This window comes from Entelurus aequoreus, linkage group LG07 (genome assembly GCF_033978785.1).
Source record: "Entelurus aequoreus isolate RoL-2023_Sb linkage group LG07, RoL_Eaeq_v1.1, whole genome shotgun sequence".
Classification (NCBI taxonomy): Eukaryota; Metazoa; Chordata; class Actinopteri; order Syngnathiformes; family Syngnathidae; genus Entelurus; species Entelurus aequoreus.
In genome coordinates this window covers 18872765-18892263 of record NC_084737.1, presented here as the reverse complement: position 1 = coordinate 18892263, position 19499 = coordinate 18872765, and the positions used below count along the sequence as shown (strand labels likewise).

General features: G+C 35.3%; 1 protein-coding gene across 1 annotated transcript in view; it reads left to right on the top strand.

Moving 5' to 3' along the window:
- hspg2 (heparan sulfate proteoglycan 2) overlaps positions 1 to 19499 on the top strand; it is a 337691-nt gene that overhangs the window by 111746 nt on the left and 206446 nt on the right. The window contains exons 5-6 of the mRNA XM_062052774.1: positions 18010 to 18119; positions 18222 to 18280. Of these exons, the coding sequence (XP_061908758.1) occupies positions 18010 to 18119; positions 18222 to 18280 (169 nt within the window). The remainder of the gene's footprint in view (positions 1 to 18009; positions 18120 to 18221; positions 18281 to 19499) is intronic.

The window sequence follows — 19499 nt, the reverse complement described above, 5'->3', positions numbered from 1 at the left end:
AACATAATAAAAAACATAACATAACATAATAAAAACCTATCATAAAAAACAAAACAAAAAAACTAAAGTAATAAAAAAAAAACTTGACATGAGATAATAAAAACATAACATAAAAAAACATAACAAAAAACATTACATAAAAAAAACATAACAGCAGAATAAAAACATAACATAAAAAAACGCAACATAACATTAAAAAAACCATAACATAAAAAACAAAAAAAAACAAAAACGTAACGTAATAAAAAAACGTAGCATGACATAATAAAAACATAAAAAAACATAACATAAAAAAACATAACATAACAAAACGTAACATAACAATAAAAACATAACATAAAAAACAAAACAAAAAACAAAATATAATTAAAAACATAGTATAAAAAATGGTTCGAATGTAAGAAAAAATACAATATAACATACTGAAAACATAACATAATAGAAAACAGTATATAAATGGTTTTAACATAATAAAAACATAGAATAAAAAAAGGTTTGAACATAAGAGTCCGTGCATAAAGATTGATGATTTTAAGGCGGTAGCAATAATGTATCTGTGGCAGGTCTACCACAATCATAACATAATAAAAAACCGAACATAATAAAAACAAAATATAATAAAAAAAACATAACATAATAAAAAACATAAAATAATAAAAACATAGTACACAAAATGGTTTGAACATAAGAGTCTGTGCACAAAGAATGATGATTTTAAAGCGGTAGCAACAAATGTATCTGTGGCAAGCCACCACAATCATAATATAATAAAAAACACAACATAACAAACAACATAGTATAAACAATTAGTTGAACATAAGAGTTTGTGCACAAAGATTGATTATTTTAAGGCTGTTGCATTAAATGTATCTGTGGCAGGCCACCACAATCATAACATAATAAAAACATAACATAATAAAAAACAGTATAAAAAATGAGTTGAACATAAGAGTCTGTGCACAAAGATTGATGATTTTAATGCGGTAGCAACAAATGTATCCGTGGCGGGCCACCACAAACATAACATAATAAAAAACATTACATATTAAAAAAACATAGTATAAAAAATGAGTTTAACATAAGCGTTTGTACACAAAGAGTGATGATTGTAATGCGGTAGCAACAAATGTATCTGTGGCAGGCCACCACAAATATAACATAATAAAAAACATAACATAATAAAAAATGAGTTGAACATAAGAGTCTGTGCACAAAGATTGATGATTTTAATACGGTAGCAACAAATGTATTTGTGGCGGGCCACCACAAATATAACATAATAAAAACATAACATAAGAAAAAACATAACATAATAAAAAACAGTATAAAAAACGAGTTGAACATAAGAGTCTGTGCACAAAGATTGATGATTTTAATGCGGTAGCAACAAATGTATTTGTGGCGGGTCACCACAAATATAACATAATAAAAACATAACATAATAAAAAACATAGTATAAAAAATGAGTTGAACATAGGAGTCTGTGCACAAAGATTGATGATTTTAAAGCGGTAGCAACAAATGTATTTGTGGCAGGCCACCACGAACATAACATAATAAAAAAACATAGTATAAAAAAATGAGTTGAACATAAGAGTCTGTGCACAAAGGTTGATGATTTTAAGGCTGTAGCAACAAATTTATCTGTGGCAGGCCACCACAAATATAACATAATAAAAAACATAACATAATAAAAAACATAGTATAAAAAATGAGTTGAACATAGGAATCTGTGCACAAAGATTGATGATTTTAATGCGGTAGCAACAAATGTATCCGTGGCAGGCCACTACAAACATAACATAATAAAAAAAACATAGTATGAAGAATGAATTGAACATAAGAGTCTGTGCACAAAGATTGATGATTTTAAGGCTGTAACAACAAATGTATCTGTGGCAGGCCACCACAAATATAACATACGTAATAAAAACATAACATAATAAAAAACATAACATAATAAAAAACATAGTATAAAAAATGAGTTGAACATAAGAGTCTGTGCACAAAGATTGATGATTTTAAGGCTGTAGCAACAAATGTATCTGTGGCAGGCCACCATAATCATAACATAATAAAAATATAACATAATAAAAAACATAACAAAATAAAAAACATAGTATAAAAAACGAGTTGAACATAAGAGTCTGTGCACAAAGATTGATGATTTTAAGGCTGTAGCAACAAATGTATCTGTTGCAGGCCACAACAAACCTAACATAATAAAAACATAACATAATAAAAAACAGTATAAAAAATGAGTTGATCATAAGAGTCTGCACAAAGATTGATGATTTTAAGGCGGTAGCAACAAATGTATCTGTGGCGGGCCACCACAATCATAACATAATACAAATATAACATAATAAAAAACATAACATATTAAAAAACATAGTATAAAAAAATGAGTTGAACATAAGAGTCTGTGCACAAAGATTGATGCTATTAGGCGGTAGCAACAAATGTATCTGTGGCAGGCCACCACAAACATAACAAAATAAAAACATAACATAATAAAAAACAGTATAAAAAATGAGTTGATCATAAGAGTCTGCACAAAGATTGATGATTTTAAGGCGGTAGCAACAAATGTATCTGTGGCGGGCCACCACAATCATAACATAATACAAATATAACATAATAAAAAACATAACATATTAAAAAAACATAGTATAAAAAATGAGTTGAACATAAGAGTCTGTGCACAAAGATTGATGCTATTAAGGCGGTAGCAACAAATGTATCTGTGGCAGGCCACCACAAACATAACATAATAAAAACATAACATAATAAAAAACAGTATAAAAAATGAGTTGATCATAAGAGTCTGCACAAAGATTGATGATTTTAAGGCGGTAGCAACAAAAGTATCTGTGGCGGGCCACCACAATCATAACATAATACAAATATAACATAATAAAAAACATAACATATTAAAAAAACATAGTATAAAAAATGAGTTGAACATAAGAGTCTGTGCACAAAGATTGATGCTATTAATGCGGTAGCAACAAATGTATCTGTGGCAGGCCACCACAAACATAACATAATAAAAACATAACATAATAAAAAACAGTATAAAAAATGAGTTGATCATAAGAGTCTGCACAAAGATTGATGATTTTAAGGCGGTAGCAACAAATGTATCTGTGGCGGGCCACCACAATCATAACATAATACAAATATAACATAATAAAAAACATAACATATTAAAAAAACATAGGATAAAAAATGAGTTGAACATAAGAGTCTGTGCACAAAGATTGATGCTATTAAGGCGGTAGCAACAAATGTATCTGTGGCAGGCCACCACAAACATAACATAATAAAAACATAACATAATAAAAAACAGTATAAAAAATGAGTTGATCATAAGAGTCTGCACAAAGATTGATGATTTTAAGGCGGTAGCAACAAAAGTATCTGTGGCGGGCCACCACAATCATAACATAATACAAATATAACATAATAAAAAACATAACATATTAAAAAAACATAGTATAAAAAATGAGTTGAACATAAGAGTCTGTGCACAAAGATTGATGCTATTAAGGCGGTAGCAACAAATGTATCTGTGGCAGGCTACCACAAACATAACATAATAAAAACATAACATAATAAAAAACAGTATAAAAAATGAGTTGATCACAAGAGTCTGCACAAAGATTGATGATTTTAAGGCGGTAGCAACAAATGTATCTGTGGCGGGCCACAACAATCATAACATAATACAAATATAACATAATAAAAAACATAACATATTAAAAAAACATAGTATAAAAAATGAGTTGAACATAAGAGTCTGTGCACAAAGATTGATGCTATTAAGGCGGTAGCAACAAATGTATCTGTGGCAGGCCACCACAAACATAACATAATAAAAACATAACATAATAAAAAACAGTATAAAAAATTAGTTGATCATAAGAGTCTGCACAAAGATTGATGATTTTAAGGCGGTAGCAACAAATGTATCTGTGGCGGGCCACCACAATCATAACATAATACAAATATAACATAATAAAAAACATAACATATTAAAAAAACATAGGATAAAAAATGAGTTGAACATAAGAGTCTGTGCACAAAGATTGATGCTATTAAGGCGGTAGCAACAAATGTATCTGTGGCAGGCCACCACAAACATAACATAATAAAAACATAACATAATAAAAAACAGTATAAAAAATGAGTTGATCATAAGAGTCTGCACAAAGATTGATGATTTTAAGGCGGTAGCAACAAATGTATCTGTGGCGGGCCACCACAAACATAACATAATAAAAACATAACATAATAAAAAACAGTATAAAAAATGAGTTGATCATAAGAGTCTGTGCACAAAGATTGATGCTATTAAGGCGGTAGCAACAAATGTATCTGTGGCAGGCCACCACAAACATAACATAATAAAAACATAACATAATAAAAAACAGTATAAAAAATGAGTTGATCATAAGAGTCTGCACAAAGATTGATGATTTTAAGGCGGTAGCAACAAAAGTATCTGTGGCGGGCCACCACAATCATAACATAATACAAATATAACATAATAAAAAACATAACATATTAAAAAAACATAGTATAAAAAATGAGTTGAACATAAGAGTCTGTGCACAAAGATTGATGCTATTAAGGCGGTAGCAACAAATGTATCTGTGGCAGGCCACCACAAACATAACATAATAAAAACATAACATAATAAAAAACAGTATAAAAAATGAGTTGATCATAAGAGTCTGCACAAAGATTGATGATTTTAAGGCGGTAGCAACAAATGTATCTGTGGCGGGCCACCACAAACATAACATAATAAAAACAACATAATAAAAAACAGTATAAAAAATGTGTTCATCATAAGAGTCCGCACAAAGATTGATGATTTTAAGGCGGTAGCAACAAATGTATCTGTGGCGGGCCACCACAAACATACCATTGAAAAGATGTCAAATGATTAGGAAGGCTTTAGTGCGCATGTTGGCCTTGGTCTTCCTCCTGCGGGCGGGCTGGTACTGGCCATGGTCTGGGGGGTTGAAGGTGAAGCCCGTGGCCCCCGGTCTTTAAAGACCAGGCTGGGCGCTCAATCAAGTCTTTGTCTTTGGCGGGGGCCCAAGGCACAAAGCGGCCACAGTTCTGCTGAGCAGCTTTAATCGCCAAATAGGTTTTCAATCAAGAGTGCAGAATGTTTTTTTTCCCAGACTTCTTTTTCTCCCGCGTGTGCACTAATGCCCGCGTTTCATCGGCCTTGACGCACTGGAGCTGCTTTGGGGGGTTTCCTCCGCCGGGACCAGTGAGTGACGTAGAGAAGAATAGCTCCTGCTTGTTAGCCGCGCTCGCATCAAAAGATCTCAGGCGGCGGCCGTCCCGCGCCGGCTGGCCTGCAAAGTTAACGCAGCGACCTCAGAGCCAACGCAGCGGGTGCGCACTCAAGCGAGGCCATTAAACCCGGGTCAAACTCCGTGCTTTGATGTTTCCACCTTCAGGAGGTTCAGCAAGTTTTTATGCATTCTAAATCGTAAATGAATGCTAGCAAAAGTCAGATAACAATAGAGTCAACAAGAGTCGCTCTATTCCGACTATAAAGCGCTCTAAAAAACCTCCAAAAACCTCCATCAAGATTTTATATACACACTCTTAAGTACAGTATATACTGTATGTAGTATCTAGTAACATTCATAATAACATGTAATATTTACATATTTTCATAGTTTCATCATACTGTAAGTATATATGTCATGTAGTAACATCCATGATAACATGTCATATTTACATATTTTCATCATACTGTAAGTATATATGTAATGTAGTAACATTCATAATAACATGTAATATTTACATATTTTCATCATACTGTAAGTATATATGTAATGTAGTAACATTCATAATAACATGTAATATTTACATATTTTCAACATACTGTAAGTATATATGTAATGTAGTAACATTCATAATAACATGTAATATTTACATATTTGGATTATACTGTAAGTAAATATGTAATGTAGTTACATTCCTAATAACATGTAATACTAACATATTTTCATCATGCTGTAAGTATTTATGTAGTATCTAGTAACATTCATAATAACATGTACTATTTATATATTTTCATTATACAGTAAGTAAATATGGAATGTCGTAACATTCATAATAACATGTAATATTTACATATTTTCATTATACAGTAAGTAAATATGTAATGTAGTAACATTCCTAATAACATGTAATACTTACATATTTTCATCATGCTGTAAGTATTTATGTAGTATCTAGTAACATTCATAATAACATGTACTATTTATATATTTTCATTATACAGTAAGTAAATATGGAATGTAGTAACATTCATAATAAAATGTAATATTTACATATTTTCATTATACAGTAAGTAAATATGTAATGTAGTAACATTCATAATAACATGTAATACTTACATATTTTCATCATACTGTAAGTATATATGTAGTATCTAGTAACATTCATAATAACATGTAATATTTACATATTTTCATTATACACTAAGTAAATATGGAATGTAGTAACATTCATAATAACATGTAATATTTACATATTTTCATTATAATGTAGTAACATTCATAATATCTCATATTTACATATTTGCATTATACTGTAAGTAAATATGTAATGCAGTAACATTCATAATTACATGTAATACTTACATATTTTCATCGTGCTGTAAGTATATATGTAGTATCTAGTAACATTCATAATAACATGTAATATTTACATATTTTCATTATACACTAAGTAAATATGGAATGTAGTAACATTCATAATAACATGTCATATTTACATATTTTCATTACACAGTAAGTAAATATGTAATGTAGTAACATTCATAATAACATGTAATACTTACATATTTTCATCATACTGTAAGTATATATGTAATGTAGTAACATTCATAATAACATGTAATATTTACATATTTTCATTATAATGTAGTAACATTCATAATATCTCATATTTACATATTTGCATTATACTGTAAGTAAATATGTAATGCAGTAACATTCATAATTACATGTAATACTTACATATTTTCATCATGCTGTAAGTATATATGTAGTATCTAGTAACATTCATAATAACATGTAATATTTACATATTTTCATTATACACTAAGTAAATATGGAATGTAGTAACATTCATAATAACATCTCATATTTACATATTTGCATTATACTGTAAGTATATATGTAATGTAGTAACATTCATAATAACATGTAGTATTTGCATATTTTCATCATACTGTAAGTATGTATGTAATGTAGTAACATTCATAATAACATGTAATATTTACATATTTTCATCATGCTGTAAGTATATATGTAATGTAGCAACATTCATAATAACATATAATATTTACATATTTTCATCATTTTAAGTATTAATTTCACAGACACGTAACAACATTCACTTTGCCTTCAACAACAACAGGACTACTGATCATGGCAGACTTGACAACAAAGACAAATTATGATACAGACACTTCTGTTTTTGAGCCTGAATATAAGGAGGATGAGCTACAAGTTTTAGAAGCTGCATGCTAAACAGACACAGCTTTAGTCAAACACTGAGCATCATGTAGCAGTATTGCTAAGTGCTAAATAAGATATACAAACATAATAAAACAATTAATGACTGTACAATGTCAGCTCTCACTGGAATAAAGACTGATGGGATTTTTATGTCAACAATTTATCATTGAAAAAAAGTGGCACAAACGAGCGTTTTTTTCATGTCTTTTTGGCCATCTCCGGGTCTAAGTTGGATGTCAAAGTTGACCAACTTGTGGGTTTATGTCCACAACCTTGTACTATCCAGGTGAGAGGCAGGATTTATAATCGATGTCAGAGGCGATGCAGAAGCTCAATATGTCAATATAGCGGCATAAGCTAGTTAGTATGGGTGTGGGAAAAAATTGAATCAAATTCGAATTGCGATTCTCACATTGTGCGATTCAGAATCGATTCTCTCTTTTTTTTTAGATCAATTTTTTAAATTTTATTTATTAATTATTTTTTTAAATTTTATTTATTTATTATTTTTTTTATTTTTTTAAATTTTATTTTATTTTATTTTTTATTTTTATTTTTTTTTATTTTATTTTTTTTAAATTAATCAATCCAACAAAACAATACAAAGCAATACCATACCATAACAATGCAATCCAATTCCAAAACCAAACCCGACCCAGCAACACTCAGAACTGCAGTAAACAGAGCAATTGAGAGGAGACACAAACACGACACAGAACAAACCAAAAGTAGTGAAACAACAATGAATTTTATCAACAACAGTATCAATATTAGTTACAATTTCAACATAGCAGTGATTAAAAATCCCTCGTTGACATTATCATTAGACATTTATAAAAATAAAAATAAATGAACAATAGTGTCACAGTGGCTTACACTTGCATCGCATCTCATAAGCTTGACAACACACTGTGTCCAATATTTTCACAAAGATACAATAAGTCATATTTTTGGTTCATTTAATAGTTAAAACAAATTTACATTATTGCAATCAGTTGATGAAACATTGTCCTTTACAATTATAAAAGCTTTTTTACAAAAATCTACTACTCTGCTTGCATGTCAGCAGACTGGGGTAGATCCTGCTGAAATCCGATGTATTGAATGAATAGAGAATCCTTTTGAATCGGGAAAATATCGTTTTTGAATCGAGAATCTCGTTGAATCGAAAAAAATCGATTTTGAATCAAATTGTGACCCCAAGAAACGATATTGAAATGAATGGGGGGACACCCAAAGATTCGCAGCCCTACTAGTTAGCTATGCTAAAAAAAGTTAGCGCTTATAATAATAATATTGCTAAATCGTGTTTAATATTCAGTATTCAAGGACAACTTTAAAACAAATGTGTATATCAGTGGTGGGGGTTAAACTATGGAATTCTCTTTACAATGAGATAAAAGATTGTAAAAATATATTCCAATTGAAAAAAATATATAAAGACAGAACAATAAAATCATATGGACAGCCATAAGTGTTTACATTTTGCTTTATATTTATTATTGTACTTATTTTTGCTTGGTTTTGTATTTGTTTTGTATCATCCCGTGAGGTGTATATTACTTCTTTTGTTTTTTTGTTCGGTTTGTAGTTCATGAAGTTTTGCACTTGTGTTTTTTTGTGGTTTTTTTTTTGTTTGTTTTGTTTTCGTTATATTTGGATGTAATTGTTGGTTCATATATCATTAAGTTAGACTATGTATTATGTTGAAGGGGGCAGGAAAATATAAGATTTTTCTTCATCCTGCCCCTTCTCAGGCATTGGTGTGTAACGGTGTAACTGAATAATTGTGTTATAATTGTCTATCAAAGATGCACATCAATGAAGGAGATAAATAAAAATGAAATGAAATATTCAGGTCGCGACATGTAAATGGAGTGCTTTTGCCGCTTTTTGGATGTTGTTTTATTGGATGTATTGGACATTCATTAGCTGTATTGTTAACCACCTCTTACTTGCCGCATTTTACGCTTTAGAATGCGTACTTTTTTCTTTTAAAAAAAAGATACGTGTTCTCGTCTTACGTCAGGATTGTCGAATGATGGGCAACATTCCAAAACAAAGCGCCAGTCCCTTTTAAAGTAGGCAAGGCTCCAGAACATGACCGAGCGTTTTGTGCCTGGGAAGTAGCACAGGCCTGCGAGAAACACTCCAAATATTGACTTCCTTCCTGAAACTCCCTGGCGGCCTCCACGGAGGCTGGCGGACTGGTCCTAGGCAAGTGTTGGCAGCAATGTGAGAAGGGGGCGCCCCTTGCCTGGACTATTTATATACAGTATGTACTGCATGTGACACGGGAAACATAATAATGCAGCTGACTTCATACTTGATAATGAGTCATTGACATGCCTCAATATATATATATTTACATATATATAGACTTAGGCAGGATACTATGTATAGTATGACGTAAGCTGCACACACCGGATCTATTCTTAGCTAAAACAAGATTACAACTCTGAGCTCGTTCTGGCTCGGTAAGACCGCCTCAGTTAGCTACGAGACGTGTGGAATATTAGAAACTGGGTTCTACTCCACCGCAAACAAGTCAACAATTATTACATCTCCTGTCAAATCCCCCCAGACCAGGGGTCGGCAACCCAAAATGTTGAAAGAGCCATATTGGACCAAAAATACAAACACAAATCTGTCTGGAGCCGCAAAAAATTAAAAGCCATATTACATACAGATAGTGTGTCATGAGATATAAATTGAATTAAGAGGACTTAAAGGAAACTAAATGAGCTCAAATATAGCTACAAATGAGGCATAATGATGCAATATGTACATACAGCTAGCCTAAATAGCATGTTAGCATCGATTAGCTTGCAGTCATGCAGTGACCAAATATGTCTGATTAGCACTCCACACAAGTCAATAACATCAACAAAACTCACCTTTGTGCACTCACGCACAACGTTAAAAGTGTGGTGGACAAAATGAGACAGAAAAAAAGTGGCATAAAACACGTCCTAGAAAGTCGGAGAAAGTTATACATGTAAACAAACTAGGGTGAGTTCAAGGACCGCCAAAATTAGTAGGACAAAACGGCGCTCGCCAAATACTCGAATCAGTGAAGCATGTTTAATATAAACAGTGTGATTTATAACAATTAGGGAGGTTTGTGTCATGTTTGTCCTCCTACAGAAACCATACTAAACAAAAAAATAGATTTTTTTCCCCTCATCTTTTTCCATTCTTCATACATTTTTGAAAAATCTCCAGAGAGCCACTAGGGCGGCGCTAAAGAGCCGCATGCGGCTCTAGAGCCGCGGGTTGCGCTGAGTCCCGTCCTCTTTTTAAAGGTTTCAAACCACCCGAGGCTGCCCTTGAATTGTTCTTCCCTGCTGGTTCCAGCATGGTGACCTCCGGACATCAAGTCGCCCCATAAATAGTGAACGTTCTTATTTATAAATAGTTGATTTATATAGGCTAGTAAGGTAAAGTTTTGTACCTGACAAGTTTCGGCTATCTTGCTTCTGCAGCCTTCCTCAGAGGTGTCACGTGATGTTAGTGTGACGTCATCTGTGACGTGTTATATGGATTGTTCCATCCCACCTGAGGTGGTGGGATGGCGGTGTCCCCTGGTGTGCGTCGGGGGTAGGGCGGGGCGCCCCCTGTCGTCCGGATGTCCACCAAACGGCCGGGGGCGGCCCTGCAGGACTGTGTCCCAGGTGTGAGAATGAAAGCAACGCAGGAAAATCTGAAATCAGCCATTTCAGACCACTGCAAGAGGGAAAACCATCTAATGAACTGGGAGGCAGCCAAGGTAATTAGAATGGAAAGCAACAAATTCCATCGGTGGATCAAAGAGGCGGTTGAAATCAGGAAGCGGGCCCCAAAGACTGTCAACAGGGACGAGGGAGCCTACCAACTATCCCACACCTGGGACACAGTCCTGCAGGGCCGCCCCCGGCCGTTTGGTGGACATCCGGACGACAGGGGGCGCCCCGCCCTACCCCCGACGCACACCAGGGGACACCGCCATCCCACCACCTCAGGTGGGATGGAACAATCCATATAACACGTCACAGATGACGTCACACTAACATCACGTGACACCTCTGAGGAAGGCTGCAGAAGCAAGATAGCCGAAACTTGTCAGGTACAAAACTTTACCTTACTAGCCTATATAAATCAACTATTTATAAATACACATTAGTAGGCTAAATGAACCTCTTTAACATACAGTGAACGTTCTTGCAAATGCGGGCCAATTCTTGTTTATCCGTACGAGCAACAGCTTTTGGACCTGGTCTTCCACTTCCTCTCCGTCCTTGCAAAGATTCTACCCCTTTGGCAAAGTCTGCAACCATTTAAACGTGATTTTTTTTATAATGGCTGCATTTGTGGACATGTTTCTTGAAGTGAAGTTTGTGTATGTATGTGGGAGCGTATGTACCTATGTATGTGCGTAAGTACCAATGGGTGTGTGTGTGTACTGCATGTATGATTCGAATATACGTATGTATGTATATATGTATGAATGAATGTATGTATCTATCCATCATATATGTATGAATGAATGTACGTATGTATATAAGTATGAATTAATGTACATATTTATATACGTGTATGAATGAATATAAGTATGTATGGGGGCGGCATGGCGTAGTGGGTAGAGCGGCCGTGCCAGAAACCTGAGGGTTGCAGGTTCGCTCCCCGCCTCTTACCATCCAAAATCGCTGCCGTTGTGTCCTTGGGCAAGACACTTCACCCTTGCCCCCGGTGCGGCTCACACCGGAGAATGAATGATGAATGAATGAGTTGTAAAAATAAATGATGGGTTCTCACTTCTCTGTGAAGCGCTTTGAGTGTCTAGAAAAGCGCTATATAAATCTAATCCATTATTATTATTATTATTATTATTATGTATATACAGTATATATGTATGAATGAATATACATATGTATATATATATGTATGAATTAATCTACGCATGTATGTATATATATACAAACCCAGTTTCCATGTGAGTTGGGAAATTGTGTTAGATGTAAATATAAACGGAATACAATGATTTGCGAATCATTTTCAACCCATATTCAGTTGAATATGCTACAAAGACAACATATTTGATGTTCAAACTGCTAAACTTTTATTTTTTTTGCAAATAATCATTAACTTTAGAATTCGATGCCAGCAACACGTGACAAAGAAGTTGGGAAAGGTGGCAATAAATACTGATAAAGTTGAGGAATGCTCATCAAACACTTATTTGGAACGTCCCACAGGTGAACAGGCAAATTGGGAACAGGTGGGTGCCATGATTGGGTATAAAAGTAGATTCCATGAAATGCTCAGTCATTCACAAACAAGGATGGGGCGAGGGTCACCACTTTGTCAACAAATGCGTGAGCAAATTGTTGAACAGTTTAAGAAAAACCTTTCTCAACCAGCTATTGCAAGGAATTTAGGGATTTCACCATCTACGGTCCGTAATATCATTAAAGGGTTCAGAGAATCTGGAGAAATCACTGCACGTAAGCAGCTAAGCCCGTGACCTTCGATCCCTCAGGCTGTACTGCATCAACAAGCGACATCAGTGTGTAAAGGATATCACCACATGGGCTCAGAAACACTTCAGAAACCCACTGTCAGTAACTACAGTTGGTCGCTACATCTGTAAGTGCAAGTTAAAACTCTCCTATGCAAGGCGAAAACCGTTTATCAACAACACCCAGAAACGCCGTCGGCTTCGCTGTGCCTGAGCTCATCTAAGATGGACTGATACAAAGTGGAAAAGTGTTCTGTGGTCTGACGAGTCCACATTTCAAATTGTTTTTGGAAACTGTGGACGTCGTGTCCTCCGGACCAAAGAGGAAAAGAACCATCCGGATTGTTATAGGCGCAAAGTTGAAAAGCCAGCATCTGTGATGGTATGGGGGTGTATTAGTGCCCAAGACATGGGTAACTTACACATCTGTGAAGGCGCCATTAATGCTGAAAGGTACATACAGGTTTTGGAGAAACATATGTTGCCATCCAAGCAACGTTACCATGGACGCCCCTGCTTATTTCAGCAAGACAATGCCAAGCCACGTGTTACATCAACGTGCTTCATAGTAAAAGAGTGCGGGTACTAGACTGGCCTGCCTGTAGTCCAGACCTGTCTCCCATTGAAAATGTGTGGCGCATTATGAAGCCTAAAATACCACAACGGAGACCCCCGGACTGTTGAACAACTTAAGCTGTACATCAAGCAAGAATGGGAAAGAATTCCACCTGAGAAGCTTAAAAAATGTGTCTCCTCAGTTCCCAAACGTTTACTGAGTGTTGTTAAAAGGAAAGGCCATGTAACACAGTGGTGAACATGCCCTTTCCCAACTACTTTGGCACGTGTTGCAGCCATGAAATTCTAAGTTAATTATTATTTGCAAAAAAACATATAAAACAATAAAACATATAGAAAAACACATAAAAAATATTTGAACATCAAATATCTTGTCTTTGTAGTGCATTCAATTGAATATGGGTTGAAAAGGATTTGCAAATCATTGTATTCCGTTTTTATTTACATCTAACACAATTTCCCAACTCATATAGAAACTGGGTTTATATGAATGAATGTACGTATGTATATATATGTATGAATGAGTGAATGTACATATGTAAGTATACATGTACTGTATGTATGAATGAATGTACGTATGTATATATATGTATGTATGAATGAATGTACGTATGTATGTATATATGTACAAATGAATGTATGCATGTATGAATGAATGTATATATGTATATATATATATATATATATAAATATATATATATATGTATATATATATATATATATGTATATATATATATATATATATATATATACATATATATGTATGAATGAATGTACGTATGTCTATATATATGAATGTATGTATGTATGTATGTATGTATGTATGTATGTATGTATATATGTATGAATGAATGTATGTATGTATGTATATATGTATGAATGAGTATATGTATGTATGTATATACAGTATGTACAAGTAAATGTACGCATGTATGTTTATATGCATAAATGAATGTACGTATGTATATATATGTATGTATGAATAAATGTACGTATGTATGTATATATGTATCAAATGAATGTACACATGTATGAATGAATGTACGTATGTATGTATGTATGTATATATATATATATATATATATATATATATATATATATATATATATATATATATATATATATGTATGTATGAATGTATGAATGTACGTATGTATATATATGTATGAATGTACTGTACATATGTATGTATGTATGTATGAATTAATATACGTATGTATGTATATATGTATGAATGAATGTACGTATGTGTGTATATATGTACAATTGAATGTACGCATGTATGTTTATATGTATGAATGAATGCAGGTATGTATATATATATATATATATGTATGAATATATATATATATATATATATATATATATATGTGAATGTACGTTCTCTAAATGAAATGAACACATAACTATTTGTTGTGTATGATATTGCAGTGCAACTGTGTGAGTGACAGGTTACGACAAGCGGCCACAACAGGAAAAAAAAAAAGTACTTCAACACTCTCCAATTATTTAATTAGTCTATTTAATGGGGATAGGAATTCCACGTTATTGAGCAAAACCGTTTCTATTTGGCCGTAACCACACCAAAAACATTAGAAAAAAAACGTATATTTAAAAAAAAAACTGGTAATTTTATGTCGCAGGTTCGTAGCCACTGATGCATTTATGGCCAGACAAAAAATGGGACAACTCCAACACCGCACAAAGTGTAGATGCCAGGTCGTTACACTATGACTCCTCAGTCAGATGTGTGCTTATTCTTCTGTCATTTATGTTGATTTATGGATATTAACCATGAAATGCTGTTAGTAGATTACAGAAATGCTAATAAAAAGATCTATTCCGTGACGCTTGGGTCGCATGACGGCGATAATTTGCAGTGTTTCCAAGATGCAGAAAAACGAGGAGGCGAGGTGCATGTAAAAAAGTGTTTAATGGCTCAAATAAACAAAAGACGAGTGCCGCTTGGAAGTGCACCGTAGCGTAGGGAAGGCTACAAATCAACAAAAGGGAATGCTGGAGCACAGCAAAGACTTGCAGAGAAGCGTCCACATGAGTAACATTCGCTAAATCCCGACAAAGGCAAAAACTCAACTTAAATAGCCGTAATTACAAACTGAAAACAGCTGCAAGGAAAAGACGCGCAGAGGCGGGAGTGAAGCTGCTTGCCGGAACACACAAACAAAACAGGAAGAACGACCAAAATAAGAGCGCTGAACCGGAACTAAGCCGCTGAACATAGAAAACAAACTCAAAACAAGGTATGATGAGATGTGACAAGATCGTGACATATTTTACCGACAGAAAGTTACAGGTATATACACTTAAAGGCCTACTGAAATGAATTTTTAAAATTTAAACGGGGATGGCAGATCCAGTCTATGTGTCATACTTGATCATTTCGCGATATTGCCATATTTTTGCTGAAAGGATTTAGTAGAGAACATCGACGATAAATTTCGCAACTTTTGGTCGCTGATAAAAAAAGCCTTGCCTGTACCGGAAGTAGCATGACGTCACAGGTTGAAGTGTTCCTCACATTTCCCCATTGTTTACACCAGCAGCGAGAGCGATTCGGACCGAGAAAGTGACGATTACCCCATTAATTTGAGCGAGGATGAAAGACTCGTGGATGAGGAACGTGAGAGTGAAGGACTAGAGTGCAGTGCAGGACGTATCTTTTTTCGCTCTGACCGTAACTTAGGTAAGAGGGCTCATTGGATTCCACACTTTCTCCTTTTTCTATTGTGGATCACAGGTTTGTATTTTAAACCACCTGGGATACTATATCCTCTTGAAAATGAGAGTCGAGAACGCGAAATGGACATTCACAGTGACTTTTATCCCCACGACAATACATCGGTGAAGCACTTTAGCTACGGAGCTAACGTGATAGCATCGTGCTTAAATGCAGATAGAAACAAAAGAAATAAGATAGACAGAAGATCAACAATACTACTATCAGGAGACACCGAACCAAACACTGGACCTGTAACCACACAGTTAATGCTGTGCCGCCTGTCGAAGCCTAGCAATGCTGTTGCTAACGACGCCATTGAAGCTAACTTAGCTACGGGACCTCGTCAGAGCTATGATAAAAACATTATCTCTCCACCTACGCCAGCCCTCATCTGCTCATCAACACCCGTGCTCACCGGCGTTCCAGCGATCGACGGCGCGACGAAGGACTTCACCCGATCATCAATGCGGTCGGCGGCTAGCGTCGGATAGCGCGTCTGCTATCCAACTCAAAGTCCTCCTGGTTGTGTTGCTGCAGCCAGCCGCTAATACACCGATCCCACCTACAGCTTTCTTCTTTGCAGTCTCCATTGTTCATTAAACAAATTGCAAAAGATTCACCAACACAGATGTCCAGACTACTGTGGAATTTTGCGATGAAAACAGAGCTGTTTGTATTGTGATACAATTTGTCCGAATACTTCCGCTTCAACCATCGACGTCACGCGCAAACGTCATCATACATAGACGTTTTCAACCGGGAGTTTCCCGGGAAATTTAAAATTGCACTTTATAAGTTAACCCGGCCGTATTGGCATGTGTTGCAATGTTAAGATTTCATCATTGATATATAAACTATCAGACTGCGTGGTCGGTAGTAGTGGGTTTCAGTAGGCCTTTAATCTCATGTTTACATCTCATTGTGCAACATGTGAATGTTTTCAGCTGAACTAAATGTGATCTCCGAATGGGGTAAACACTCTTTCCAAGGCAGGACCCCCACCCACCTAGACAGACAATACCATCACGTACCTCGTGAAAAACAATATTAGCTCTTTTTTTAATTGTAAGTGGACCAAGTCACTTATTGTAGGAAATCTTCTCATGGAAATGACTGCTGCCATTTGATTGTAATAATAAGAACGTGTCAGGTGTGTGGCTTTTGTCAACAAAGCCTCCAAGGTTGGAATTCAAATGTTCGGCACTTATGTGGATCCCAAAAACTTGCCAACGGGCAAGAAAAGTGGGTTTTGGATAACTTCTCTGAAACAGTTTTATACCAAAAAACAATAAGTACGGGATGCTCGCCGCATCGCTCCATCAGTCTGGGGTCCCTCGGCCTGAAAAACCGCTGAAGACCTGTGACGTCGGTCAGACTTTGGGACGGAGAGAAAGGCGTGTTGACGTTCCAGTTCTGGTTGAGAGCGTCGGTCAGGAACACGCTTGTCGAAGCCTGCGAGGAGCAACGCCGCAGCCCGTGGTTTTAGTGCGTCTGCAAATAGATCTCAGAAACGCCTTCAGGCAGCTCTGTCCACGTTTTGAGAGGAAAGATCCAATATTCTTGTCAGCGCTTCCTGTTCCTGATTGGAATCCAGCGTGCCGGACAGATTCTTATTCACACTCTCTGGACTCCAGTTTATTACAGAGCTCTGGTCAACTTCACCGACTCCATCGTCTACAGCTCGGAGCTGGAGGACATCTTCTCGGCGGCCTTCAACGAGATCTCCCAGGCTGTGGTCGACACGGTACGTCTTCATTTATTTCTCTCCAACTGCACGGCCTTATAAGGCCGGCGTGCGATTAAGGGCTTTTGCTGATTCTGCTTCCATTGGATGTTTCCTCCACAGCTGGAGTCGGAGTACAACAGGATTCCAGGTGTCCAGACGGTCAACGTGGTGCTCGTTAAGTACGTACTCCGGCGCTTTAAATCAGGCTCGGTGACACCTTAAGTGGAGTCCCTGCAGCTGCGCGCCGCAGCTCGGTCAGGTCTTTCTTTTTTCCACACCACACAAGGCGCTGGCGCTTGCATCTAGACCGCAGAGCAGGCACTACGAACCTTTTCTATTCCTGCAGAGAACTGTGATACGTTTTGCACCAGGGCGATACGGCTGAAAACTGATATCAGTGTTTTACAAAACCCAAAACCAGTGAAGTTGGCGCGTGTAAATCGTAAATAAAAACAAAATACATTGATTTACAAATCCTTTTCAACCTATATTCAATTGAATAGACTGCAAAGACAAGATATTTAGCGTTCGAGCTGGGAAACTTTGTTATTTTTTGCAAATATTTGCTCATTTGGAATTCGATGCCTGCAACATGTTTCAAAAAAAGCTGGCACAAGTGGCAAAAAAGACTGAGAAAGTTGAGGAATGCTCATCAAACACTTATCTGGAGCATCCCACAGGTGAACAGGCTAATTGGGAACAGGTGGGTGCCATGGTTGGGTATAAAAGCAGCTTCAATGAAATTCACAAACAAATATGTGAGCAAATTGTCCGACAGTTTAAGAACAACATTTCTCAACGAGCTATTGCAAGGAATTTAGGGATTTCACCATCTACGGCTGGGGTGTCCAAACTTTTTCCACTGAGGGCCACACACTGATAAATCAAAGCAAGGGGGGGGCATTTTGATATTTGTTATTTTAAAAACCAATACAATATATGTATAACAAATATACATGTAGGTCTCCACTCAGGCTTGATCCTGGGGACCCCAAAGGGTTTTGGTAAAAAAAATATTAAAAATGTGTCATTATTCAGTATTATTATTTTTATTATTATTCAAGTTTTAAGTCTCTAGATCAACATTAGGTCTATCTGTCAATATAATGTTTTTAAAGATTTAAGTAGTATGCTCTTTTTGTCAAAGAAAACCCGTTTTTTTTAATGGGAAAAACACAAAATATGCAATATTTTCACCCAATAATTTTTTTAAAATGGAATATTTGAGATTATAAAATGATTTGAGCCTTAAAAAGGTCAATAACTCGTAACACCAATGATTCTAAGTCATTATTATTTTTTGAGCAATGACACTTAAAAACAAATCACACTAAAATTATTGGGGATCCAAAAGGGTCCTACTCATTAAAGTGTTAAAAAAATAAATTATAAATTTTT